Source organism: Alexandromys fortis, unplaced genomic scaffold (assembly GCF_014885135.2).
Source record: "Alexandromys fortis isolate MF-2015 unplaced genomic scaffold, M_Fortis_MF-2015_v1.1 scaffold_13, whole genome shotgun sequence".
In the NCBI taxonomy this organism is placed as follows: Eukaryota; Metazoa; Chordata; class Mammalia; order Rodentia; family Cricetidae; genus Alexandromys; species Alexandromys fortis.
The window spans coordinates 1391266-1418394 of record NW_026067908.1 but is presented as its reverse complement, the minus strand read 5'-3'; the positions used below and the strand labels follow the sequence as shown (position 1 = coordinate 1418394).

Genomic DNA, 27129 nt, shown 5'->3' with positions numbered 1-27129 from the left:
ATGACAGGGACAGTCTCTGATGCCTTTCTATGCTCTCAGGAACCAACTCAAGGTCTGGCATGTGGTCAGCATCAGAGACTGTATGCTAAATTTAACAGCAAAAGCAGGTCCATGGCCCTTAGGATTCCTGCCTTTGGGGGTCTCAGCTCTATTCTCATCTCTTCAGCCACCTTGACTAAAAGACTGTCATAACTCATGCTGTGTGTATTATCCAGGCCCTCGATCCCCAGAGTACTGGTGACTGATAGCTCACAACTGAGACTCACCCAGGAACAAGCAATCAACCTCCATCAAGGTTCTGCCCCTGCCACATTGGCATCCCTTAGTACAGGATACAGAACTACTCTTTTGCTTCCTCAATCAGGCAGGGCTCTCCAGCCCAGGGCTCCAAAAGCATCACTTAAAGTCACTGCTGAGTGTATTCAATCTACACTCCATATTGTTATGATTAAGGCACAAGGTGGAACCTTTAGCGAGTCTCATGGTGGGTGAAAGACAAGTATGCCATACAGACAGAGATTGAGTATGGCCTTCATTGAAAGAAGGGTAAAGGAGAGGGAAGAGAGAGACAGAAAGAGAAAGAGGGAGAGAGAGAGGAGGGGAGGAGGGGAAGAACCCTGGGAAGAGAGCTGGAGTAGGTGGGGCTTGTCTCTTAAAGGGACCTTTGCCCCTGTGTACAGGCAGAGTACTGCTTGCTATGAATACAGGGTAACACACTGTGTCAGGTTCCCAAGGGGCAGGGCCATGGTGTGCCTGGATGCTAACACTCCTCCCTTCTCTTTTTATTAAAAAGGTGAGGAGTTAGGCTTGACAGGTTAAGGGAATGAGGACATCGAGTTCTCCAGACTGCTTCCTGCTCACCTGGGGGGCATTGTGACCATCTTTGAGAGAATCTGAAAAAGCTGGGGTGCTGCCACATCCTAGGGTAGCTGGTTGTCTCACTTCTGTTCAGGCTTTATGGAACTGTCCAATGTCCCTTGGACCTGGTAAGATATTGGCAGAGCAGAGGACAAGGTTACATTTAGGGAAAGAAAGACAATTTTTTCTTTAGGTTCTGATGATTGAGGGGGAGGGTGTCAGGACCAGGTAATGGTGGGGAGAGTGAGTTCTTAGGGCTTGGTAATTTGAGGGAGGGGTGTATCTGACCTGTTTGAGGTGAATCCTTCAGGTCGAGTCCCTGGAACCTACAAGAATTCTTTGAGTTCATGAAAACATAGATTTTAGACACATTAGCATTTCCACTGTTTATAATCTGTATTGAAATTTGTATTGTATAAACAACAGTCTATTTATGCCAGCTATGACTGTGACAGATGTTTTTTGCACAACGAAAAGTATCTTCGAGGTCTATAGTTAGGAAACCACCAAAGGGAATTTAAAATCTTAAGTTTGTGGCTATGGTGATAGCACTATAGTATGGTGCTTAGTACTCTGTCAGAGTTAGATTAATAGCTTCTTAGAACTTATTGATTAATACTAAGACTATGGCCAGTAGCATAATGAAAGAGAAATCTGATAACTTGTATTTGTACACCATAAAACACTGTGTATACCCCGAAACATTCTTAGATCTCACATCTCAAGCTTTGCATCTTCACATAAGCGACCCTTAAAACACCTGTTCCTTCCCCATCATTATGACATCACCTTAACATTGAGGAGAAATCTGTTTTGTGAGTTTGTCTCTTCTGAGTCTGATAGCAAGGTGAACTGTGTCTAGATTTAGCCTTGGTTCCTGCTGTTAAGCTGGCAAAGTTATTAGTCGTCTGACTGCATCAGTGATCTTAAAAAAGATAAATCTCGCCTGAGTTAATGCTTAAAAATCACAGAGACTTGCTTGATTGGTGACCTAGATAGCCACTCCCAGGGTCCTTCATAGTTGTTCAGGGCAGAGACTATAGGGTAGCATCTGTTTTAAGGCTGGCAGTGGCGGCCTGCCAGGCTTCAGAAGATCCTTAGGACTTTGTAGGAGGACCAGCCTACATTGGCCTAGGCAAAACGAGAAAGTTCCTCAGTGTCCTTTTGCCCATGGTCTGCAGAGGGTCTTTGCAGCACTTGAGGTGGAAGGCAGTGCAGTGCTTAGTGCTTTCACTTGTGAAGCAAGGTATGGGTGGAGGTTCTTCTGTTCCCATCCATCCTCTTCGGAAGAAATAAGGGTTGCTGCCAGGAGCTAACCTGTTTCTCTATTAAAAGCATTTTTAATTAAACATTTAAATGCTATATTCCCCAGATATCTGGGCATACCAGTTATGAGTGCAGTATAGGATCTGCCTGGAGAGCTGGGTCCAAGCTGAGAAGGTGTAGAGAAATGTTTTACCCAGAGTCCTCCAGCTTGACTCTACCTGGTTTTAACTTAACACATATAATGCTACAGGTGTGTGTGTGTGTGTTCTTAGGGCTGACCACTTGGTGTCAGATAACCGATCAGTGTGCTCTTCCTTGGGGAAGACTATTTTTCCTTGTACAGTGTAGTATTGTAAGAGATTGATTCTCAGCCAGGTCCTATTTTGCATTCGAGGAAACACGAAACATTCAGTGATGTCTGGGGATTTTTTTTATTGTTCCAGGTTGGGAGCAGGAGAGGGTGTGAATGGATGCTGCTAACAGCTCAGCTCAGTGCTGTGCAGCGGTTATCTAGCTAAAGACAGCTGTGCTTCTGAGGAGCCCCATTTTGTGCCTTTCACTCAATGAATAGTACCAGTGACTGTAGGCAAAACCTACAATAAAAAGGGACATGAAGTCACTTATTTAAGGCTGGCTTGTGACCTAGATATCTCCCATTTTACACTTGGGAGAGTTAAGGTTCATAAGAGGTAATTTACCCAAGGCTCCAAGGCACAGGCAAGCCCAGCTTTCCATTTGACCCAGGAATGATGTATTATCCAGTCTCCCTCATCGAGTTCTTCCCTCCTGCTAGAATTAGCTTCTAGATAGCATGACTGAACTATCTTGAGTCACGTGGAGTCCCATACTTACCCAAATGTATTTACTGGCTCACCACTTCCTCCAAGAAAGCTGGATGCCTGCCTCCTACACTGGCACTTTCTCATAGACTTATATGTAAAAACGTCTGCACCTTGATAATGTTCTTGCTGTGATCCTTTGCCCCCGTTCCATTTTCACCATCACCAATAGTGATATTTTCACATTACCCTCAGCATGACATGTTTTATGCTGATAACATCAGCTAGAATACAACATTGACTATTAACCCCAGGGAAGACAGAGCGAGGTCCCTGGTGGACTTGAATCTCCTCTTTCCCTTCTCAGAGCAGGTGCATTCACATTGAGCCTTGAAGGCTGAGTAGGAGGAACCCAGACAGATGAGAAGGAGGCTGGCATTCAAGGCAAGGAAGAAACCATATGCCCAGAGTGGATGTGTGAGAGAGCATGTCATGTCTGGGAGACTGCCAGGGGTCTCCCAGACATAACATGATAGGTCAGTGCCTATAGGACAGGAGGGACAGGAGCGTGGCTTTTATGTGCCAGGCTAACGAAACTGGACTTGTGCTGAAGACAATAGGAAGTTGCTGAAGAGTCTTTAAAGGAAGTGACATGTTTCTGTGGGCATTTAAGAAGGTCCAGATTGATGTCAGGGTAGGGAGTCGGTGGGCAAGGCTTATGCTAGCACATCTTAAAACGACAAACATTTATTCTCTCTTGGTTTCTGTGGGTCAGTAATGTGGGAAATTTTAGTGGGCCATTCTGGCTGGGGGGGGGGGGTCTCTTCTGAGGTTATAGGCAAGTCTTAGTCCAGGCTGCAGTCATCTGACGCTAAAAGATCCTTCTAAACTCACCCAGACATCAAGTTCTTCTTGGCTGTTTTACCATGTGGTCTTCTCTATGGTCTACTTAAGTGTCTTCATGGCATGATGGCTGGTTTCCCCAGAAGTGAGTGATTCAAAAATCCTTTTACTGCCCAATCTTAACAGTATATCATTCCTTTATAGTTTTCCATTTTGAGAAGCAACTGTCTAAGCCTAGCACACACTGAAGCTAATCTTCACCTCTTGAAAGCAAAGGTTAATGAAGATTTGATGGGACCTAGGCATGGTGGCATACATCTGCGACCCAACATTTGGGAGACTGAGGCAGGAGAGCAGGGGGTTTGAGACCATTGGATTACATAGAGAGTTCTAAACCAGCTTGGTCTACACTGCAAGACTCTCTCGAAAAGGCTGAAACAGCAACTAACCAATAGCCATAATAATGGAATCAACCCAAAGATTCTATTTGATCTTCAAGAATCAACCTAACACTATGATTAGAACATAAATAAGAGATTCATAAACACCTAGATCTCATTTGCAAGTTTAGTCAAGACATTTAATGTTTCTAGATTTCAATTTCCAAAACTATAAGAAAGAAACAAAATGATAAAAGAATAGGATGATGTTCCATTGGGTGACTGTGTTAATTAAATATAATCAGGCATGTAAAATATCTGACGCAGAATAGATACCCAATAAATATTACCTAACTGCTATAAAGGAAGTGTGCTATTGTCCTTCCTAAGGTAGCATAGAGATTAAGAACACAGTGTTTTTTCCCTGAGTCGGGATTCTGGCTCTGCCACTTAGTCATTAGCTATAAGAACAAGGCTAAGCCACTAAATCTTTTTTGGCCTTGCTTTTCTGTAAAGTGGAAATAAATAATAGCTGGTACCTGGACGCTGAATAGATGTTCAATAAATTCTTCATGAATGAGAGCTTGAGGGTGATATAGGACTGCAATGACGAGATGTGCTTCTCTCTCTCCCCGTCCCTCCTCTCTCTCTCTCTCTCTCTCTCTCTCTCTCTCTCTCTCTCTCTCTCTCTCTCTCTGGTGGGTGTGTGTGTGTGTGTGTGTGTGTGTGTGTGTGTGTGTGTGTGTGTGCACATTCATACAAGTGTGGTAGGGATGCTGTACAAAGCACGTGTTGTTATGCCCTTGATCATGATGGCCTCCTCTCGTTCTCTAGTTTTATCCCCTGTGGGCTGTTCTCCGTCTCATTGTTTCCACTCTCTTCTACCTTAGCCTCGTTCAAGCACACATCCTTTTTCATCCCTGCTGCCTCAACCAAGAATATTTTTAATTGTCTTTGTACAGAAGAGTCTGGGGATTTGGTGACAGGAGGGGGTGGGTACAGCCCCATGTCCCACCACCTCAGAGCTGCTACATTACCTTAAATTGATTTTGCAAATGAAAGCTAAAAGCTAAGCAAAGGCGAACCATCCATTTTGCCTAAAGATGATTATAATGCTCTTTTATGGCCTCCTAAATGACAAAGCAATTTGTTACCTGCCTGCATCAACATTTGCTTGTATTAGTGCCAGAGAGGCTTGATTTTTATTAGCCCCACGTTATCATTTTATGAAGTCACAGGGGCTCAGTAAAATTAGCGTGCAAATAGAATGCCCGTTTTGCCTTTCCCTGTGGTCAGCAGAAATGTAGAATGCAATTGAGTTGATACTGGGTCAGGGGAGGCATCCATAAAGTTAGCCGTCACCGAGGGCCTCGGTAATGTTATTCATCATTTTTGAAATGTTGGAAGACATGGGGTCAGTGTTAGGTACCATTTTTTAAAAGGGTTTCGGGGTGGGGGTTAAATTTTTTTTAAGTGGAAAGGAAATATAAATACCAAGACAGTAGCTGAATTTCCATCAGCAATAAAGAACGAAGCCGGTCTCTTGTGGACATTACAGATGGAATTGCAGCAGCTGTAGGACTGCATACTGCCAGTGGATCCAGAAGGCAGACAGGGTAGAGACAGGGACTTGGGCTTGGAGCTAGAACTGGACTGCTGGCAGTGTGACCTTGAGTGTTATCCGTTCCTTCTGTGGGTGTCAGGTCTCTCATCTGTAAAATGGTATGAACACACTCAACCTCATAAGAGTGTGGTGAAGATTTAAATGAAATAGCAGTGCCTAAACTTACTTGTGAGAAAATATATCTAAAGTATTTTCATTTATTAATTTAGCATCCAGTTCCAGACAGGCTCCTGGGGAAGATATAGACATTTACCAGGAGACATCATTTTCTCCCTGCAGTAGCTTATTCTGGCCAGGAACTGTACAGAAGTGTTTAACTCTTCCTTGAGACTATAAATGTATTCTCTCCTCTCCAGGGTACCCAGCATAGAGCTGTGCACAGAATGAATTTTCATGCACACTGTCCAATATGTGTCTACTGGCTTCCAAGGAACTGAGAGCCCCTGAGCTTACTGGTCACCCCAGTGGATCAAACAAGCCACAAGCCTGTAGGAAAATGTTTATATTCATTTATTTGTTTATTTTTGGGTACTATTTTTTTATATGAGATCTCTCTATGTAGTCCTACCTGTCCTAGAACTCACTGCATAGATCAGGCTGAATTTGAACTCACAGAGATCCTCAGCCCTCCTGAGGGCTGGGGTTAAAGGTATTAGAGGTGTGCACCGCCACTCCCAGTTTGAGGAGAACAAATCAAGCCCAGATCTCTAGGAGAGCACCCGTCTTGACTCCTGAGCCATCTCAATGCCTTGAGTTAGGATTTTTATCTCTTGTGTTTGACATTGGTGTTTCTGTGATGATGAACCACATTCAAAATGACCTTTCACCATTGTTTTTAAAAAGTTCCTGTTAATTATTTCTGTGCCTTCTCCCTTGAGATCATCCTTTTAATATAGATTGGGATCATTTAATCCAATATTTTCAGTTTCTTCCTAAATTTCCATCAAGTTGTTGTTCCATTGTGTGCCACTCAATCCTTCTGCCAATAGCTGAGTATCTGTTAAGCTATTCTTGCTTCTAGGAAGGCTATTCTTGCTTTTTGTTTATAAGAATGTATATATGATATATATATATATAATATGTTCATGGTAGATGAACTTTATTATACAGGCTAGATTTCTGTAGCAGTAGAATCTGACTGAGTTCCTGTTTCCCTACTTTTCTATATATCTAGTAATTTTTATTATATGCTGAATATTACAGAATAAATACATTGTTGAGTATATGGATTTTATTATCTTTCCTTCTAAAGAGTTGGGCTTTATAACTGCTTTATCAAGCAGTTAAATTCTTTTCCAAGTTGATTCTTCTCTGATAATTTTAAAGCCTTGTTAGGATCTTTCTGGAGTAATTACGCCCCACGTTTTGAGTTCTCACTCTTCCTGTATGATCAAAAATGACTTATTCTTTGGAGTCAGAAGGTCAAATTTTTCCTTCCTGCTTCGCGGAAGCTAGGAGGCAAAACAGAGTTTGGGTATGGGAACCCAGTCTTCAAAGGCACATCCTCAAAGACCCACTATTCCCCAACTAGGTGTTGCCTGCTAAAGTGTCTACCATCTTCACACAGTATCATAGGCCTGGGCATATGTCTTCAACACACTCTGGAGCAAAACTATAGCCTAAAAGTTCACCCTATGCATGCACAGAGTTTGGGATCAAAGACCCAAGAGGACTCTTTATAGATGTCTGGAACTCCTTTTCTCTGCTGGAATTCTTGCAGCCCCTTCACAACTGCTACCTGCTAGCCTTGAATCTCAGCAAGCCTTCCACAGTGTACTCAGGATATTACACTCACCTCTTCATTGTGTAATGGACCCGCAGAAAAAGACAGGGCAACCATGGGGCATGCCTTGTTCATCCCCTTTCCTCATGGGAATCTGGTCTTGCTCCTTGTCTCTTAACCAACGCCTAAAAGTAGTTGTTTAATATAGTTTATTTAGTTTTCCAAATTTGTTTTTTCTTTTTACCAATGCTAGGAGTAAAACCCAGGGCCTTAAATGAACTATACCAGGGCTCTGCCATTAAGCTACCCCCGAAGATCTAGTTTTTCTAGGTGTTTAATGTAAAAGGAATCTGGTTCCTGTGAATTTATCACCACAAAACCAAAAGTCTGAATTCTAATCTCATATGATATCACCTATTAACTGTATGACCTTGAGCAATTATATAACTTCAGTGAACTTCAATTCCTACCTCTAGAACAGGAGTGTGAACTACATGTTGCTCTAAAGATTATGAATACATATGAGATATATATGGCACAAAAAGATTAATTAAATAGCACTCTGGATGTCACTATTATTATTGTAAATAGTTAGTTTTTTTATTTTGTCATTTACTAGACTATACTAAGTTTGCTTAGTACTATGTAATATGTAGACGTATTTCATCACCACAAGCAAATTAAACAGATATTATTCTCCTCATTTATAGTTAAGAATACTGAAACTCAGAAAGATATGCAACTGCCTACGGGCACAGTACATGGCTTTGGGATTCAACCTCACTGATGCCTTCCTCAGATGGTTGTGAATATCACATATTAATATAGTATTCCAAAGTGCATGGAGAAAAGGGAACATAGTCTTTTAATTTTAGATAGATGGAGATGTCAAGAGTCAACAAGAACTGGTCCTTAATGGTTCTAACCCAATGATTAAGCAAACAGAAAATATCCACCCAGCCTCTTCCTCAGGTGTCTCCTTCCCACATACAAATTTCTAGCCTCGGCTTGTATTCCATGGTGACCTTCCCCTTGTTTCTTACAGAAAATCTCCGAGACGGGGCAGAAAAAAAGGTGGTATTCATCACAGGACGAGTCCACCCAGGGGAGACGCCATCTTCATTTGTGTGCCAAGGTAAGACCAGGATCTCATAGTTGTCCCATGCCTACCGAGTCCCTGGGGTGGTCTTTAGGACAGTGCAGAGGCAGACGAAGTCTTTACCTCACGTGGCAATTCACCTCAGTTCTTTAAAGAGGTAGCACTGATGACCACTCAGTTTGATTTGATAAATGTCTATCACTGAGTGTACATGTAGTAGAACAGATGAATGGATGGGTGGATAAGTGAACAAAGAGGGCTGAGGGACATTCTTTTATTGCTCTATATTAAGGATGACCAGGGAGTCACCTATACCGCCCCCCTTTACTTGTCCTGAGCAGTTGACAACAGCAGGAACTCTGACCCAAGCTAGGTATGTATGTGGGTAGAGGGTTTATAAGTTGTAAATACTGCCTGTTTGCTCACTTCATTCTTTCACTTAACAACCTTGAAAATACCGGCTATGTGCAAGGAAGTGCACTTGGCCTGAAACAACCAACAGGAAGACAGTTGCTCAGCTTCAGTGTATTTCTTTATTTAGTGTAGTTGCATTTAAATTTATTGCTAAATACTTCATCTGTGTAAGGGGATTAATCGGCTATCATCATGAACATAGATATAGTCAATAAATAAGATATAAATAACACAGTGAGTGTCTAGGTACCCAGACAGTTGCCAGCTCCTTTCCAAATCCCTGTTCCATCCTCCCTCCCTTCCTCCCTCCCTCCCTCCCTCCCTCTCCCTCCCTCCCTCCCTCCCACAGATCATGACCTTGAGTTTTGTGTTTTGTCATTTTCACCTTTATTTGTGAACATCTTTGAACAATGTGTGTTTTGGTTGTTTTTCCTGTTCTTGAATTTTGCACAAATGTCATCACTCTATGCACCGAGGCTTGCTTTCCACTTGGTGTCCATGTGGGTGAGTAGTGCTCCAGTTTGCATGCTTTCCCTCACTGTGCGATATTCCGCCTCTGTCTGTAACTCAATTCACTGATCTATCCTGTTCTCCTGATGATAAATAATTACGTTTTTTACAATATTTATTTCTTGAAAAACCATGCTATTTCAAACATTCTTCCACTGGAATGTGTATGTGATCTGTCTGTATAAGTAAAGTATTTGCGAGGGTGAACACCATGGTGACACTGTTGTTTGGTCATGAGCTACGTGCATTCTCAGCTTTATTAGGCCTCCAAATTTTTCTTAGAACTATTCAACTTTACGGTGCCACCAGCCACATGTGAGTTCCTACTGTCTCCCATTCTTGCCACTATTTTATTCTTTTCCTCAAATTACTAGGGATTTAACCCAGGACTTCACACATTTTAAGCAAACATTCTATCACCTAGCTACCTACAACCTTTAACAAAAGTTTTAGTTTGAAACAGGGCCTCTTTAAATTGCCTGGATTGGCTTTGAACTTACTATGTAGCCCAGTCAGGCCTCAGAGTTGCAATCCTTTAGGCTCAGCCTATGGAGTAACTGTGATTGCAGGCATGTGCTACCATGCCCAGCTTCATTTGTACCTATCATGTAAAATAGTACGATAATGTACGTGCACCAAATACTGTTCCAGAAATTTAAATATTTTAATTGTAGTTTATTTTAACTATATTAATAGTCTATGTCACGGAAACTATTATTAGCTATTTTTAGACATATGAGAAAATGGAAATTTGGAGAAATAATTGGTCTCATTTCAAGATGACCATTGGTCAGAGGGTTTGAGAAGGCTTCTGGAGGTTAGACAGCTCAAGGGAACATGATGGAGTAAGAGTGTATGGAGATTTGGAATCAGACAGAGCTGAGGTCAGATGCTGGCCAGACCACCTCCTTGCAGCATCGCATCAATTCCCTCGAATGTAAAATGAAGCTAACAGAACTATCCAGGAAGGCATTAGGAAGCTGGCAAGAGATGAATGTAAACACGACACCTAGTCCTATGCCTAGCACATAGCAGGCTCTTGACAGATGCCACCTCCATCCCCATGGGAACCTGAGAAGATGAAGTAGTAATCTACTTTGCAAACTCTCAAGCACTGTGCATACAAATATGGGTTTCATCTCCCTGTCCTGTTCTTCCCGTGCTGTTTAGGCGCGTCTGCCTCCCTCCCTTTCTCAGCAGATGAAACCGAGTCTCAGGGAGAGGATGTGATGGGCACCGAGTCCAGCAGCTTGTCAGCTGCGTGGCTGGGCCCCAGTCTCTACAGCTGACTCCTTCACACTCTCACATCTGGCCCCCAGCTCTGTCCTTACAATAACCTTTCCCAGGCTCTCCTGGGTCTGCCTGTCCCTTTACTCGAAACCATCTGTCAGTTACTAAACTTGGCAGCAGCTCCATTCCCCCAGCTGATTGAATGTAACTGCTTTGCCCTTGTTGGCAAAAAGGCGGCAAGTCTTACCATCTAGATGTTCATCTCTAGGAAGCCAAACCCCTGTGCCCACTATGTCTGTAAGCAGGACAGAGTCTCCATCCCATTTTACAGATGGGGATCTTGGGTGCTCCCCTGTTTCCCAAACAGTGCTCTTGGACAGTGATGTCTTGATGCACTCAGTGCTGTCCTGGAGGCTTTCAGATACATATTTCCTCCTTGGTAGAATCCGTGAATGCCTGCTCACTACTTTCTCAAATAAGTTCCAGGCTCATGGTGTGACATCCACAGCTCACCATGTCTAACTCTTGCCAAGCTCTCTGATCTCATCCTTATTACAACTCAGCTCCACACGAATTAATCTCAGAGGGACAATCTCCTATCACCTAGTTCTTGTCCTTACCTCGGAGGTTACTTCTTGACACTTCGTAAACCCTGTCTGTTTTCTAAGGTTTATTTTAAGTGCCCCACCACAGATCCCTATAACCCACTTCCTCCAGTCCTCTGCTTTTTGCTTTTATTGAAAATCTGAAAATTAGCATCATCAGTAAAGATCCTCACTACTCAGATTTGTTATGTGATCTGTGTACATTCATCTTTCCCAGTCAAGTACGATCAATTTAAGGGTTAGGACTGGTTGTCCAGTGGACACTTTCCACATCTGTAAAACAGGGTTTTCGTTATCTGGGTCTGTTGTGAGGAACAAAGGCTATATTGCCTCTGTGATGCTCAAACTGAATTTGGAAAGAGACAGCTCAAGGTCACATAGCCATCAAGTAGTAGAGAGAGGATTTGTCCTTGGGTCTGGCCAGATCCCCAGCCTGTACCTGTTTCCCTGTTGGACTCCAGGCTGGGACACGCTAGAAGGTCAAGCTTTGTCGCTGGAAGAGCAGCGTTCTGACCACCCCGCTTGGTGTGCACTTTCCAGCCAGGGACATGGAGGCTCTGATAAAGTAAGACAGCTTGCCGAAAACGGAGTCCACCTCCTTGTTTTGCTCTCCATCTTTCCCTACCTCAGCATCTGCCCCTTGAGACATACAGCAATTCATCTTTCCTTGAGGCAGCACAAGGCAGGCACCATTACCCACGCTTTTCTGCCTACTTACGGTTTGGGTTTGAACTCTACAGGGACAGCCTGAGGCTGAGCCCCACAGGGCAGAACTGAAAGTTTCTCTCCAGTAGTCAGAGCCTGAAGCTTGGGCCCTCTCCCCAGCCCACATGGCTCCAGGGAAGTCCAGCTCTGAGACCTAAGGGGACAGTGTCTGAAATCCTCTGTTCTTCTCCACTCACTGGCTCAGTGACCTTGAGCGGGAAACAGGCCTGGAAAGCCCAGTTGTCTCCATCTGGCTGCGACCACAGTTCTCGCTGCCGAGCTGCTAGCACACCTGCTTCTGGGAGCAGAGTGCAGTTCTGTCGTCATGGGTATCTGGAAGGGGTGGTGTTAAGGATGGCAGGCTTTACATTTTCCGAAGAGTGCTTGGTTGCAGAAAGCAGAATCCAAGCCACTTTTCCACCACCCCACTTCACTTGTGGCCCCTGTGGTCCAGAGTATCCTCATTCTTTAGTTTTCTTTAGAATTTGAGAGAACAAAGGAGCTCCCGTGCTGCTCCAGGGCAGCATGTATGAAGCCGCAGTCTCTTAGTAGACAGAGAGACTGGGTCCCAGCATCCCCACTTCTTATTACACTCTGACCTTGGGAATGTCACAAAACCTCCCCGCACCTCAGTTCCTTCATCTCAAAGGGAAACAATAGGAATTCTGCCTCATGGGGTTTTTATGAAGATTGAGGGAGCTAACAGCCACACTCATGCAGAACAATGTCTAGAACATCATGTTGAGGAAAAGTCACCAGGGGTGAGGTGGGAGGAAGCATTAACGGGACACTTGGCAGGCCCCAAACTCTCAGTGAAGCATTTCCTGCCTGGCTTCTGTGCCCCTCGCTATGAACCTGCTCTCAGAGGCTCGGCCGCTCTGTGACCTGCTCTGCCTTGCTGCCGTGGGGAAGCCCTGAACTGGGTGCTCCTCACCTGGAGTCTCCACTGCAAGTGAGAAACTTGACCGGAATCAGACCTAGATCTCGGTCTCTGACCTCTGAGCAAGAGATTGCCTCTCTGAAACTCCTCAAGGCTGTTGGCATTTTCTCAATTCAAAAATAAACCCTCAATCTGAGGTGCACTCTGTCCCCTTCAGAGCCTCTTGTTGAGTTGATTAGCCCACCTCTATGGAATGCTTCTGCCAGGAAGGCATGCCCCACTCTGGAGGGCAGCAGGCATGGCTGAGGTTTGGAATTAAACAGTCTGGTTTGAGTCCCAATACTTCTGCCTGCCCTTTTGGGTACCTTCAGCAAGACTTGAGCTCTCTGAGCCTCAAAAATGGTGTGATAATAGCCTGTCTGAAGACCTCCACAGTATGGGCAGCTGCTGTCCCTGATTCCTGGAGCAGTGAGTGGACACCCTGAATGTTACCAGCCAAGTTTGTGGAGAAACGGTCTCCTCTGCTTGGATCCTACTGCTTCCTGCCAAAGTGCCCTCCACCTAAGGGCGCGTATATACATGCATGTATGAGTGCATGCGTGCATGTGTGTATGGGTGCATGCATGCATGCATGTGTGTTTGTGTGTGTATGTGTGTGTAAATGAAGAACTGGCACCCTCAGGTGTGTGTGTGTGTGTGTGTGTGTGTGTGTGTATGTGTGTAAATGAAGAACTGGTACTCTCAGGAAGTCATTCCTCAGGATTATTTTGTCAGGAGAAAAATGAGAAGGGAAGAGGGCTTGTACACATGCACATCTGTGGGTGGGAGCGCACAGGTGCATACACAGTCTTCTCACGCCACCGTTTCACAGCCACCAATAGCGCCGGCCATTGAGACCCAGCACCACCTATGATTCCCACTATTTGATCTTCCTCGACTCTGCTTTCATTCCCACACCTGTTCCTCTTTTATTCTTCCTCCCCTCTGTCTATGGCGCATTCAGCCTCATATCACAAGTGAAAAGGAGCTTTTCCCTTTACATCTGCAAAATGGGCCAAGCCCAGCATGCTGGCAGAGGAATGAAATTCTGTGAAGCCCATGATTCCACAATTTGAGAACAGAGGGCTTGGCTGAGGGCAGTCAGGGGAGATGTGGATGACTGTGGTTGTGCCCGTGGTAACCTGGCTCACATGCCTCGCTGTGAATCTGGGCTCTGCTCATTCCAGGATGCCACCTCTGAGCAGAGAACAGAGACAGTGAGCCTCATACAGAGCTAGCTACCTGGAGGGAAAAGCATGCCCACAGATGCAAACATGCTCTAAGACACACGTGAGCAGCCTTCTAGTTCTTTCCTTCTCACCCTAACAGCAAAAGCACTACTCTGAAGCCCGCAGAACTGGTCTAGATCCCACCTAGGCCCCAAGAGTGATGTCATGTCACACTTTGACTTTGTTTCCCTGCCTGTAAAATGAAGCCAGAAGCACTGAGAATCAGTCACATACTAAGTGTGCAGTTGAGATTGAGGCTCTGACTTCAGTCATTTCACCTTCATCCTCCGAGTACCGTTGCTGTGCCCAGCGCCAAGGCTCTGAGATAGGACGGAAACAAACAGATTAGTTCTCCTTTCCTGGAGCCTTCAGCCTGAAGGGAAGGCAGATGCAGCCAGCACAAACCTTGATCCCTCTGATCACAGGCTCAGGAAACGCGCTTTTCCTTATTCTTTTAGACCGTTTCTATTTTGAGGCCATGGTCTTTCAGACTGACGGCATAATCTCAGTCATTTCCTGCAGGGTTGTTTGATTGGAGCAGAGTTCAGGTCATCTCGAGAGCATCACCTCCCCTTCACTGGCTGCGTCCTCATGATTCTCCAGGCTTTCATCTCCCCAGGGCCCTTGCTGGTCAGCAGCAGGTCAGATCCTGGCTCCTCATGCCAAGTGCTTTATGAGCCCCTCCTGGCTGCCAGAGCCTCGCCCACCACTATTCTTTTTCTCTGGCATACTGTAGCCACGAGTGCTTTGCAGAACCCCGAACTGACCTGTGTCTTCCTAGCTTTAAATAATATAGTGATTCTCTGATGTTTTTGTTTATGTATATATATCATATAAAATAATATATGGCATATTATCATATAGATACATGCACACATACATATATAGCCTTGCTTGCTTCTCTGATTTGTCCCTTACTTTTCTCCTCCCTTCCCACCACCTATCAGCAAATCATTAAAAGCCATGATTAAAACAACACATGTACGTGCTTACTCCACGCGAGACACTTGGTTTGTATCAACTCATAGTCTTTGTAGTATCCCCAAATAATTATTACTTTCTCATTTTTAACTTATGGGGAAACTGAGGAGTGGAGAGAGTAAGGTCACACAACAAATTAATGCCTCTCAAGAAGGACTAAAGCCTGGAGACTACGGTTTCCAACTGCATCTTTAACCCTGAAGTTAAGCCCCAGGTGAAGAACTGTGTGCCGCCAAGGAAGCCATCTTCTTTCTTGCCACCAAGGCTTGATGTAAGCATTCCTTTGCCTGCTTACCTTCCTGGCACCTTTCATCTTGCTCACCCATCTTGCTGACCCTTTTCCCAAGACCCTTTCTCACCTGTCCCCCTTCTACCCAGCTTTGATTGAGTCAAGAGCCTTTTGTGGGTTCTCATGACTCTCTGCAGCTCTCACTAGCGCCTTGGCTAGCAAGTGTGGATTTGCTGTCCTGTTGTTCAGGATTCCACTGCAAGAACATTGTATTCATCTTAGAATGCCCAGTTTGCAGAGTGAGGGGCTGTCAGTTCAACTAACCTTGGGCTTTGTCAAGGATGGTCCAATGATAAGTATTTCTTTATTTCTCTTAAAAATATTTAGTTTTATTAATTAAAATCCTATGTACTTGTGTGTACCTGTGTGAACTTGTTCACGTGCCCATGAGTAAAGGTATCCATGGAAACTGGAGGCATCAAATACCCCTAGCTTTAGAACTGAAGGCAGGGTATGAGCCCCACCTGATGTGGATGCTGGGAATCAAACGTGGGTCCTCTGCAGGAACAATACCTGCCCTTAAGAGTCAAGCTATCTCTCCAGCCCCATCAATAGACATTTCCTAAGCATTGGCTGTAGGCTCAGTCCTCAGCCAAGCATTTTAGAAGAAATGAGGACAATAAAGATTGAACAGAAGGTTGGTCTGGCAAAGCTCATCCTGGTCAGCTGGAGGTTGGCATCAGGCAAGAATCTCTGCACCTAACTTTAATTTTAGATCTTCAGCCACTTCCCTTTTCTTCCTCACCTTCCTGCCATCCTGTTTTCCCCAGTCTTGATGATGCATACTTAGAGGAACGGGCATGACAAAATCACGACTATACCAAAGACTAGTGTCATAGCAGCTATTGGTGTCTCACAGCAAGGTGAAGGCTACCCCTGCCTCACTTGATAGATTAGGTATCATCCTTCCATTGAAATGAGAAAACTGGTCAGAGCAAGCACTCAACACTTTCAGCCGATAGTCAACTAAGATTCAAATATTAATCCCCAAGTCTTTTCTGCTTCCTGGATCTCTCTGCTCTCTCCATCCATGTGAAGCTTGCCCAGGCATGCCGTTGCCTCTCCATGCTTGCTTTCTCCTGTGTTCCTTCCCATGATGCTTCACTTCCTGCTACCTTTCCTTCATGAGGTGGCCCTCTACCCAGAGCCTCCTCCACCCTTCTTTGCTTCATCAAACCTCTAGACAACTTAGCCTAGTCCCTCTTCCAGAAACCATCCCTATCAAGCTGTAAATAGAGAGAGGAAGAAAGGGAGGGGAAAAAATCTAATGACTCTCCTCTTATAAGATTAGTTGGGGTCTGGGGAGGGGGGTTGGGAAGTACATTGCTTGCCTTGCAAGCACAGGGACCTGGGTTTGATCCCTAGCATGTGTGGAGGTGGAGGGGGGCATAGGAAGAAGGGTGGGTGGGAAGGGTTCTTGTTCAATTCACTCTGACTTCGAACTAGATTATAAGTCTGAAATTTACCCTCCCATTGTCCTAGTGTACCTGGGAAGGTGAGCTCTGGATAGCCATAGTCTGTCTGGCTTTGTTTTCCCCCATTCTTTTAATAGGTGCCTAATTGGCAGCCCAATTAATCTGCTCATCTGTGAAGGAGGTGAGTGCCTCCTATTTCCAGAAGCCATTCTCTGAGGCAGCATGGCCCAGCCCTGCGTGCCGGCTGCCTCCTTGATGGAGGGCTGCCCAGGGAGCCAGGGTCAATTAGCGGACAGATTAAGCAATTATTAGCCCCTAACAAGGGCGCCTGGCATCATTACCCTGCCTGTTTATTGGCAAACCGCAACTCTAATATGAGGACCAACAAATAAATTAGGGCATCTGGTCCACTGCCGCGTCAGCCGAGAAGTAAATGATGTCCAACTGGCCCTGGGCTGCCCATGGATTCTCAGCCTGGCATAATGAAAAGCCCGAGATGTCCCTTGCTGGTCACAGCAGCTTTGGAATGAACTCTGAAGTGATTTATCATTCCAAGAGCTAAGTGTCTGCTGCTGGGCACATGAATTGCTCTTAGTTACCCTGCTGTCTTCCTCATGCCTGTCTGTCAAGACCAGTAAGGGTCCCGTTCAGAGGCTCCCTCTCATCCAGTGGAAAACAAGTCTCCTCTGCCTTTGGGAGACTCTCCTACCACTTTTTATGGCATTACACCAATTTTGTGAAATGTTAGAGCAGTATTTTGACTATATGCTCAGGTCTGTAGTGAAGAAGTAGATACTTGGAACAGAGGAGAGGGACAGGACTGAGGACCATTTATGTCACCCAACCCCTTTTTTTGTGAATAGATGCAGAGCATCACCAGAAGGGAAATAGAGAGGATACTTCAGGAAGGCCCCTGTGCTTATGTGATGAGGGCACCTTCCTGAATTTATTGCTGTTCCCTAAGGACCCCCAAGGCCCAGCTCGAATGCCTGGAAATCCTCTCTGCTCCATCTGCATGCAATGCTTTATCCCTCTTGTTCCTAGGCCTCAATGCTATGTTCTGAGCTACCTTCTCTTAGAAACAGAGATATATTTGGACAACCCATTGGGAAATACCGCATCATATATCCGTATAGCCATAATTATAGACAATAGCTGATACCTCACCATATATCCGTAGATCCATAATTATAGACAGTAGCTGATGACAGAGGCCAACACTCACTGGCCCTCTTGTCATTTCATACACTAAGAAAAATGTGCCACATCCTTCTTGAAACGCTTTGAAGCTAATCCAGGCCTGTCTCTCTCCCTAGGGATCATTGACTTCCTTGTAAGTCAGCATCCAATTGCCCGTGTCCTACGAGAACACTTGGTCTTCAAGATTGCACCAATGCTCAACCCTGATGGAGTCTACCTGGGCAACTACAGGTGAGGGACTGGGAACAAATGTTTAGAAGCAGGAAGTGGCAGGATGGAGGGATGGAAACGAGGCAATTAACTTGAGAAATAATTTCTAGCCTAACCATTAGAGGAATTATTAGAGGAAAATTTAAAATCAGAGGAAATTTTCCTCCACCTCCCGAGTGCACCTAATGTCATTGGCCATTTATAGACGACTATCCAAAGTCACTTGCTGGAGTTTTCTAAACAGACTGATAGACTAAGAACCAGAAGAACTAATATTAATTTTAGCACCTGCTACCTCCATAACCCTGAGGGATTCGCTGATGCTCAATTTCTCTTGTATAAGAGACAATTATCCCGCAGCAGGGCAGTTGTATCGGCGGGAATGATGGGGAAGAATGAGCTTTGCAGAATCTCAGACAGTGGTTATAACGCTCCCCGATCTGTTGCTGTGTTTCTCCTAGGAGATCCTTAAGGAAGGAGAGTAGCAGCCCTGATCATGGGGCAGTACTTCTCTTTGGATGAACATCCCACTCAGTCTCACTCTTGCTTGTAGGCCGTCTCTTGAACGTTCTTTCTCCTATCTTAGAACGATCATTTATAGCCTAAAATTCCCCACTGCCCAGGGGATCATTTGCCAAAAGAACACTGAGTTCTCCAAGAGAGACAGTCTTATTGCCTTTATTTCACAGCCGAGGCAACGGACTTGCCCAGAGCACATGGTGGTAGATAATTGACTGCCTGACTTCACTGCCCAAATGACACGACTTTAGATCTGATCAGGCCCATAACCTTCAAGACAGCAGCCAACCTCCCCAAGCTTTGCATGGAAGGCTTTGTGTGCCCTGGTGCCTGTGTCTGCACTGACTTCAGTCTGGCCCACGTCCTTTCCTTCCAGAAACGTTCCTCTGACTTCTCTTAGCAAAGCCTATTGCCCTAGACTTTCTTTCTACAACTGGCCCTCTTTGTAGAACCAGCTCATCCCTTATTCACCGGCTAACTCCTGACAACTCAGCTTATATTTGTGTTCTAGGAATCATTTACCCCCAGTCCCCCCAAAAATGTCAACTGCCTTCTGGGTTATCACAGGCCTGGTTATCATTGGAAAGGGAACAAGAGGCCAATCAATCATGGGAATTCTTTGTTGTAGCTTTGGAGAGTGTTCACGAACCCCACTGAACTTCAGGGCAGCAGAAGACAGGACTGTCTTTGTGTCCTCACTGCCTAGCAGCAGGAATTAGCCAATAACAGATGCTCAGGAAGTGATGGATGTAAGCCATGAAAGGAATGACCCTAATGATGAAGAAAGAAAACAGGCGAGACTGCCAAGGCCCTTGGCTGAGTTCCGATGTAAGATCTTCCCACAGCCAGGTAGAGCCATTTTACACAAGGCTGCTTTAGTCCTCTCGAAAACCATGGAAATTGGGTCCAGAGGGGTTCTCTGGTACCCCTGGGTCTGAAAGAGACCCATGGGATGCATGAAGCCTTCATTAAAGTCAATTTTGCTTCTTCTCCTAATTGGCTGGAGTGATGGCTCATTAGCATCTGCAGGTTTTACAGCTTGTTTCAGGCCCAAGAGTAATCCCATTCTCCCTTCCCCAGACAGAATGTGTGGTTAGTGATAACAGCGGCAGAAAGACCATTTGATTTATGTTAACATTTCTGGTTAATTACGAGAGCTGCAGTGGTCAGAGAGAGGTCAATTCTGCCACCCCACATGCTTGTTTATGCATCAGCTGCTGTCCAGGGAAGGGTTAGCTAGAAACCAGTCCATGACCTTGGTCAGCACGGCTCCTTTCTTTCTGCTTCTGATGGCCAGGGAGTAGGAAGGGGGTTTATATGCTTTCCATACATCTTCAGGGTCCAGATTTTGTGACTGGGGGCATGTAGCTCCAACACTCAGAAATGGTTTCCAGGTGAAGTTTCAACTCCCAACATTCTCCTAAGTAAGAAAATATGATCCTTTCTCATTACAAGAGCTGCAAAGAGTCTCTAATCACAGCATTAATCCTGATTTTAAAACAGATCAGAACAGCCAAAAGGATCCTATCAATCACGAGCATTCATTTCTACAGGTTTAGAGTATAGGAACGATATAGGAAAGACAGTAATAGAGACTCAGAATGCATTCGTTCAAGGTGCCCTGAAGTCCCCACGACAATTCCTTCCACGTCAGTTTCTCCCACGCTCTCTCTGCAGTCATATTTCTTGGGTTTGCCATTGTTCTCTAAGGTGTATGGCATAAAAAATAATTTGGAGTTTAAATAAATTTGGGAAATTCTGAACTAAAGTGAAGTTACTTTTCAGAACATTGCATATGGTCATGAACACAAGCAGACTCAGAAGAGAAATATAGACCTCAATGTTTCTAAAAGGTTAAGTGCCATGGTCTACACAGCCCAGCACCTGGGTTAGGTTTATGAAACATTTGGGGAAATGCCATCCCAGGAAGTCTGCTTGCCGGCTCAGTAGTCTGGCAAGCCCTCACATGTGTTTCATTTAATCCTCACAACTCGGAAGGGAGGGCTCTGTTAGGGTTTCTTCTGCTTTCAAATATAAAAATCCACTCAAACTAGCTTAGTAGCCAAGGGATGATTTGAGGGAAGGAAAAAGGGAGGCTGCCTCTTCAAACTCTGGAGCAACAAAGCCAGACTTCACAGGATGCTGGTAGGTTCACAAGACACAGGTCAGAACACAGGCATCAGTGTCCCTGTTTCCCTCTCGTGCCCTTTCGAGTTTTCCTCCCTCAGCAGCTCCCTGTAGAGTTGCAATGCCTGGGAGAAGCTAAAGAATCTACACCAGGGCTACAGCCGGTGGTGGGGCAGGCGTGAATAAAGGACTGTCGTCCCTATTGTCTGTCCTGCTGCAGCCAGGGCTGGGCCTGGTGCCTCTGAGTCTATGGCAAGACAGGCCTGCACTAAGGCACCTCAGGGGATAGGAAGGCAGATCACAGGCCACTTCCCTGTAGTGTGGAGGGATGGAGGGTCTTCAGAGTTATGAAGTGAGTGATAACATGGGCTTTGTTTAGTCAGGTGTGACATCAACTTCTGATCCACTGTCTATGTGGGACCTTGGGTAACTGACACAGCCTGAATAAATTATGTATGTGTGTATGTATGTATGTATGTATGTATGTATGTATCCATCCGTTTGTCTGTCTGTCTGTCTGTCTGTCTGTCATTTGTCAGTGGGAAATGAAAGAGGAGAACTTTGGGAGATAACACACTTAAAGCACAGTACTGGGAACATTGTAAGTTCTAAATAAAAATCTATTCCTTTCCCCTCTTCCTACTCCTCTCCCTGTTTTCTCCATATTAAGGAAGCACGTGATCCAATATAGAAAAAAAAAACCACAGTCAATTTCCCAGTTCTCTCATCTCAGCCTATATATTTAATAACACCACACCTATACTTTAATTCTAATTGGCAGGGAAGGTTAATATAACCCGGGGGTGTGGTTTAATTGGTAGATTCATTGCTTAGCACACAGATCCCAGGGTTCAATATCCAGCGCCCCATAGAACCAGACATGGTGGCACATGCCTATAACCCTAGCACTCAGGAGGAGGAGTCTGGAAGGTCAGACATTCAAGGTCGTCCTTGGCTACACAGTGAGTTTGAGGGCAGCTTGGGATGCATGAGAAACAGAGAGGGAGGTAGAGAGAGAGAAATATTTCCCCCACACACTTTACCCTAGACTGCAATAGCAGCAGATGGTTGTTGTGCTATTCTGGGAATATTCATTGTGTTAAAGAGCAGCAGAGTCTACTAGCTAGATTACTGTGTATGGTGCCGTACTGTGGCTGTGCTAAGAGTATATATGGCCTATATTAAAGTTTATATTACAATATGTGGCAACCACAGTATATTTCATGGCAGCTTCTAAATTGTTATATCATCTGAATTGACAATACATAATATGTCATTATTATGTATAACAATGACATAGGGCAAGACTGCACCCTAACATGCCCACAACACTCCAAGTTCATCTCCCTTCCCCCTGCAGACGTCAGGTCTCCAGATAATCCATGGGAAGGCCTTCCCAGCACCTGCAAGAGGCAGTGGGCTCCCCACTGCACCCTTTCATAGCACCTTGCCTGGTCCTGGCCTGATTTGTAATCATGTATATATGTGACTTTGTCTGCCTTGTTCCCGTCAGGACTGTCATCGTGGCTGACACAGAATGGGCTCGTTATCTCTATTTTCTGAATGAACAAATAAACAGTGGTGTGTAGTGATGGCGCCGACACAAAGCTAAAGTCCCCAGAAGAGAGTAACTATGGCCAGATGCCGTCAGCTTCCATCCCCAACTGTTTAATCGCATGCTGTCATGACATGAATATGCTTCCGGTTTCACAGGATGAGTGGCTGTTAGAAGGTGACACTCTGGATTCTTGGGCACCAATGCTTTTAAAAAGCACCTAAACACTGAGTTTGATTAGTACAATGGTTTAAGAAAGGAAAGACAGCTTTTATTATATCCGTTAGAGAAAACGGGAAACATTGTAAGAAGGTGAAGAACCACGGGCAAGGCTCCGGGCTTACCCCCTGGGTCTCTGGGCTCTAACTTTTACCAGTTTCCTCCCCTAGCCTGCAGGGCTTGTTGTCTTGAGACAACACAACTTTCACTCCAAGCCTCCATTTTCCTCCAGACTTCTTGGAGGAACTAAATGTAGGAAAAGGCAACTCTCCTCATCCAGTAGATGCTCCAGGGGGAGGTCTGTCAGGAGAAGCATGGTTACACCACGAATGAACCTGGAGGATAGTGCCATCAAGAGAAATAAACCAGCTTCCAAGGAGACAAAAACTGTTGGGTTCTATTTACATGAGGGAGCTTCAAGTAGTCGCTGATATCACAAACAGGAAGCAGTATGATGGCTGTGGAGCTTTGGGAAGGGCAGAAGAGGATCACTGTGTAGTGGGCGAACAGGCCTAGGTTTCAGGGATGGCGATGGTGCCCATGGCAACACATGACCAATGTTTAATGCCATTGAGCCACACACTTACGACAGTTAATCTGGTAAAATTTATGTTATATTGTACTTTTAAAAAAAGAAAAGAAAAAAAAGCCTGACTACTGATTTTGCAATGTGGTTGTTTGCAAACCGTTCCAAGGGTATCTGGCAACTCCTATCTTGATGGCTAGGTATTGCAACTTCCAGCAACACAGAGCCAAGAAGCTGCAAGCCTAGCTGTCAGGCCATCAAGGTGGGGGTGATAGGCAGCTCTGTTGAGAATCAGTGAGCAATTCTCAATGAGTTGCAGAACACAAGGCTTTGCACGCAGGCTGAGGTACTGGCACGGTCTCATTGTCACCACCACCATTCTTGTTTCCTCTGCAGAGAAAGCAGGCCTACCCGCCCCTGCATCCCACTGTATTTCCCGAGCATTGGTAATGGCTTACCTATGAAAACAGACCTTCCATCTCCATATGACAATATGAAATTCTGTGCTGGGTTTGCATTTCTTAATTAGGTGTTTGTCATTGTGTATTCCACAGAGCCACGTACAAGTAAACAGTCATAGACCTTGGAATAAATTTATTGGTTTTATTTATGTTTCTGGGCATAAAAATCTATAATTACCAGGTACAGCCTCAGTATAACTGGTATTTAATGACAATTACTTTTTGTTACCATAGAAATGAGTCCAAAGTAGTTACCCATAATTTCTCATTTCCCCAACCTCACACATGCTGAATTGCAATATTACCATAGTAATTGCCTATTAGTCATCATAAAATACGCAGTTACCCAAAAGATAGCAGGATGCTGTGAAATTGCTCATCTTCTGAAGACCTCAGTGCTTCTTAGGAGTGTGGAGGTCAGGCGGAACAGACCTCTCTGGGTGGTGCAGAACTGATTCTGCTTTATGGCCGAGCACTGCAGACTCTGAGGTAGAAGCAGAAGCTACAGGAGCAGCAGGGGTCTGGGGTCACTTTGTCTCTCGGCGCTGGTAATCCTATTGTAGCAAAGATGCTTCATTGCAGTAAATCTAATTTCAGCTAGGTTTGTTAAGGACTTGCTGTGCGGGTACTTGAGAAAGCAGAAGGCACTAACCAGACTCAGTAGTCACCAACAAGAACCCCGGTGTTTGTGTGAGAAGAGGAAAAAGCGTCTACTTACTGTGCACCCTATGTATTGTCTCCTTCAGTTCTAATCCAAGCCCTTTGAGGAAGGTGGTGTGGCAGCCCCGTTTTAAACAGAGAATGGCAAGGAGGCCCAGGGGTAGTATAGAATCAATCCCAGGTTCCCTGGCACAAAAGGTCACTTTTGTATATCAGTGTTCCAAGGAGAACAGTCCTTTATTTTTGATCTCGTGCTGGACTGTATCTTGAAGCTGAGAGATCCTCCTTCTAACTGGGGGTGACAAAGGAGGGATTTGAAAGGATGAGGGACCTGGAGCTAGAGAGGTAGCTCGGGAGTTAAGAATGCTTACTGCTCTTGCAGAGGACCTGTCTGTGGTTCCTGGCACCCACACAGTAGCTTACCTGTAACTCCAGTTCCAGGGAAACCAACACTTAAGTTCTTTATGACCTCTGTAGACGCCTGCACACACATGATGCAAATAAACTCATGTATGTTCATATACACATAGGCTAAAGAAAAATTAAGAATGGGGTTTCTTAAGAATCCAACAGTCATAAAAGCGCCCTAAGGAGAACAGGAAAAACAGCATTAAATATAATTGTGAGCATGAAATTCCAGGAGCAGTATGTCAAACTGCACACATGTGGGCACGCACACGCGCGCGCGCACACACACACACACACACACACACACACACACACACACACTTTATAATAGGCCTATTTTCACCTAAGAATCAGAGGAGGAATTAAGGAAATTTTAAGCTGACCAAAGTGGAATGGAACATAAAATAATGTTCATGTTCTATTTCTTGTGTCAATATCAAAACTTGACTTTTTCCATTGAGCTAGAAATGGAAAACAATGCTCCACTGAGAGATCAGTCAGCTCCTCCTCCTCTTCCTCTCCTACATTTCCTCTCTTACAGCATCACAGACAAATATCTGGTGCAGTGCCTTATTCAGGGCAGGAACCCCTCAGCAGCATCTTTGAGGGCTGCCTGCATTAAGCCCTGGCTGTGGAAGCTCAGGCACAATGAACCCCCCATACCTGAACTCCCGGCTGTGGAAACTCAGGCACAGTAGCACTGCCCACCCCCCATACATGCCAAGGCATCAGCTGCACCCATGCTTTCTCTGCCTATTAGAAAGGACTTTCTGTTTGTGGTGGTTTAAAAGAAAATGGCCTCCAAAGGCAGTTCAATATTTGGAGATGTGGTCTTGTTGGAGAAAACGTGTCACTGTGGAGGTGGGCTTTGAGGTCACATATATGCACAAGCCATGCCCAAGAGACAGACCACTTCCTGTCACCTGCAAGTCAAGATGTAGGACTCTTAGCCCCTTCTCCAGCACCATGCCTGCTTGGGTACCACCATGTTGCACTATGATAACAATGGACTGAACCTCTGAAAATATAAGCCATCCCAATTAAATGTTATTCCTTTGTAAGAGGTGCTGTGGTCATGGTGTCTCTTCACAGCAAACCCTAGTTAAGACATTGTTCAAGCTCTTACTGTCTCTGCCTTCTGAAGGCTCCCTCTGGTCCAGATTAGTGTCTGCCCAGCAGTCATTCAATTGTTGGAAGATTGTGTATCTTTGCTCTTCCCCCTTTCCCATCGATGCACTCAGAGCCTTTCAACTTGTCATATGTAGCCTCATACCCTGTCCTTCCTACTGTCCTCCAAACGTACTCCAGAGGTTTGTCATTGCCTGTCTTTGAGGCATGGTGTCCAAGACTGAATGATGATAATGATGATGATGATGATAACACATATTGCTTCTTCTGCACCTGGCACTATTCCAAGGATTTTGCATTTATTGTTTCACTTAACCATTAGCACAATTGCACCATTATTTTTTCTTGACAGATAAAGAAACAGGCACAGCAAACTCCCTCTAGCATACTGATCTAACTAGCGGGATAAGGCTGGGAAGGGTTCAAACCTTATTCTGGGGACCACATTTGTGACACAGCCCATATGTCCTTGACATTGGACTCTCCTTCACCTCAATCTTTACCTAAATCCATCCTTATGCATTTATTTGGCTGAGTTGCAATCCCCCCCCCATCTTTTTGTAGAGCCCTTTGAGAAGCCTGAGGCAGAGGCAAGGCAAGAGTTATGCTCCTTCCTTAGGCAAGGAAATCAGGCCATAGAGGATGGAAATAACTCCTTGAAGGTCATAAGAACCACATGCTTCAGAGGCAGCCTGAGCAACGGCCAAGGCCAGACAGACCCTTACCTCCTAGAGACTCTCCTACCTTATATAACCTGAGTGATGTTTTTATGGAGGCTGAAAGGACACTTGGGCCCTTGGTGTAATCGGGTGTCTAACCCACAAGTGCACACCGCCAAAACCAATTATTCAAATGAGCCTCCCAGCCAGGTTGCTTAGAAAAGGCCAGATGGCTAGATGCCTGTGGAGGCAGCTTCCATCTCTGTCCTGCAAGCAGCCGAGTCACATTTCAAAGCTGGGTTGATAGCAAGTTGGTTTCAATAACTGATTCCAGAGTAAAAACAAGTCTCTGGGGCAGTAGATACCAAGAGTTGGTGGCTTGGGATTCTAGAGAAGCAAAACAGTGGACTACAGTTAGGACGCCATCACGTCTGGTCTTAGTTCCTCAACCGCTGCTCACCCAGCACTGGTCCTCCATGTAAGCTCAGAGGGCCCCTGAGCTGTTTAGCCTGGACTTGAGGCCTTTTCAGTATCACTGAGCATCTTCCCATGCTTTTCACCCACAAGCCACCTTATCCCTCCTGCATC

The 27129-nt window shown here is 45.0% G+C and overlaps 1 protein-coding gene across 3 annotated transcripts in view; it reads left to right on the top strand.

The window, feature by feature from the left end:
• Positions 1–27129, top strand: part of LOC126497934 (BEN domain-containing protein 5) — a 1095425-nt gene that overhangs the window by 958699 nt on the left and 109597 nt on the right. For all 3 annotated transcript variants that reach the window (XM_050136199.1, XM_050136198.1, XM_050136200.1), the window contains 2 exons: positions 8519–8608; positions 18186–18300. In XM_050136199.1, the coding sequence (XP_049992156.1) occupies positions 8519–8608; positions 18186–18300 (205 nt within the window). The remainder of the gene's footprint in view (positions 1–8518; positions 8609–18185; positions 18301–27129) is intronic.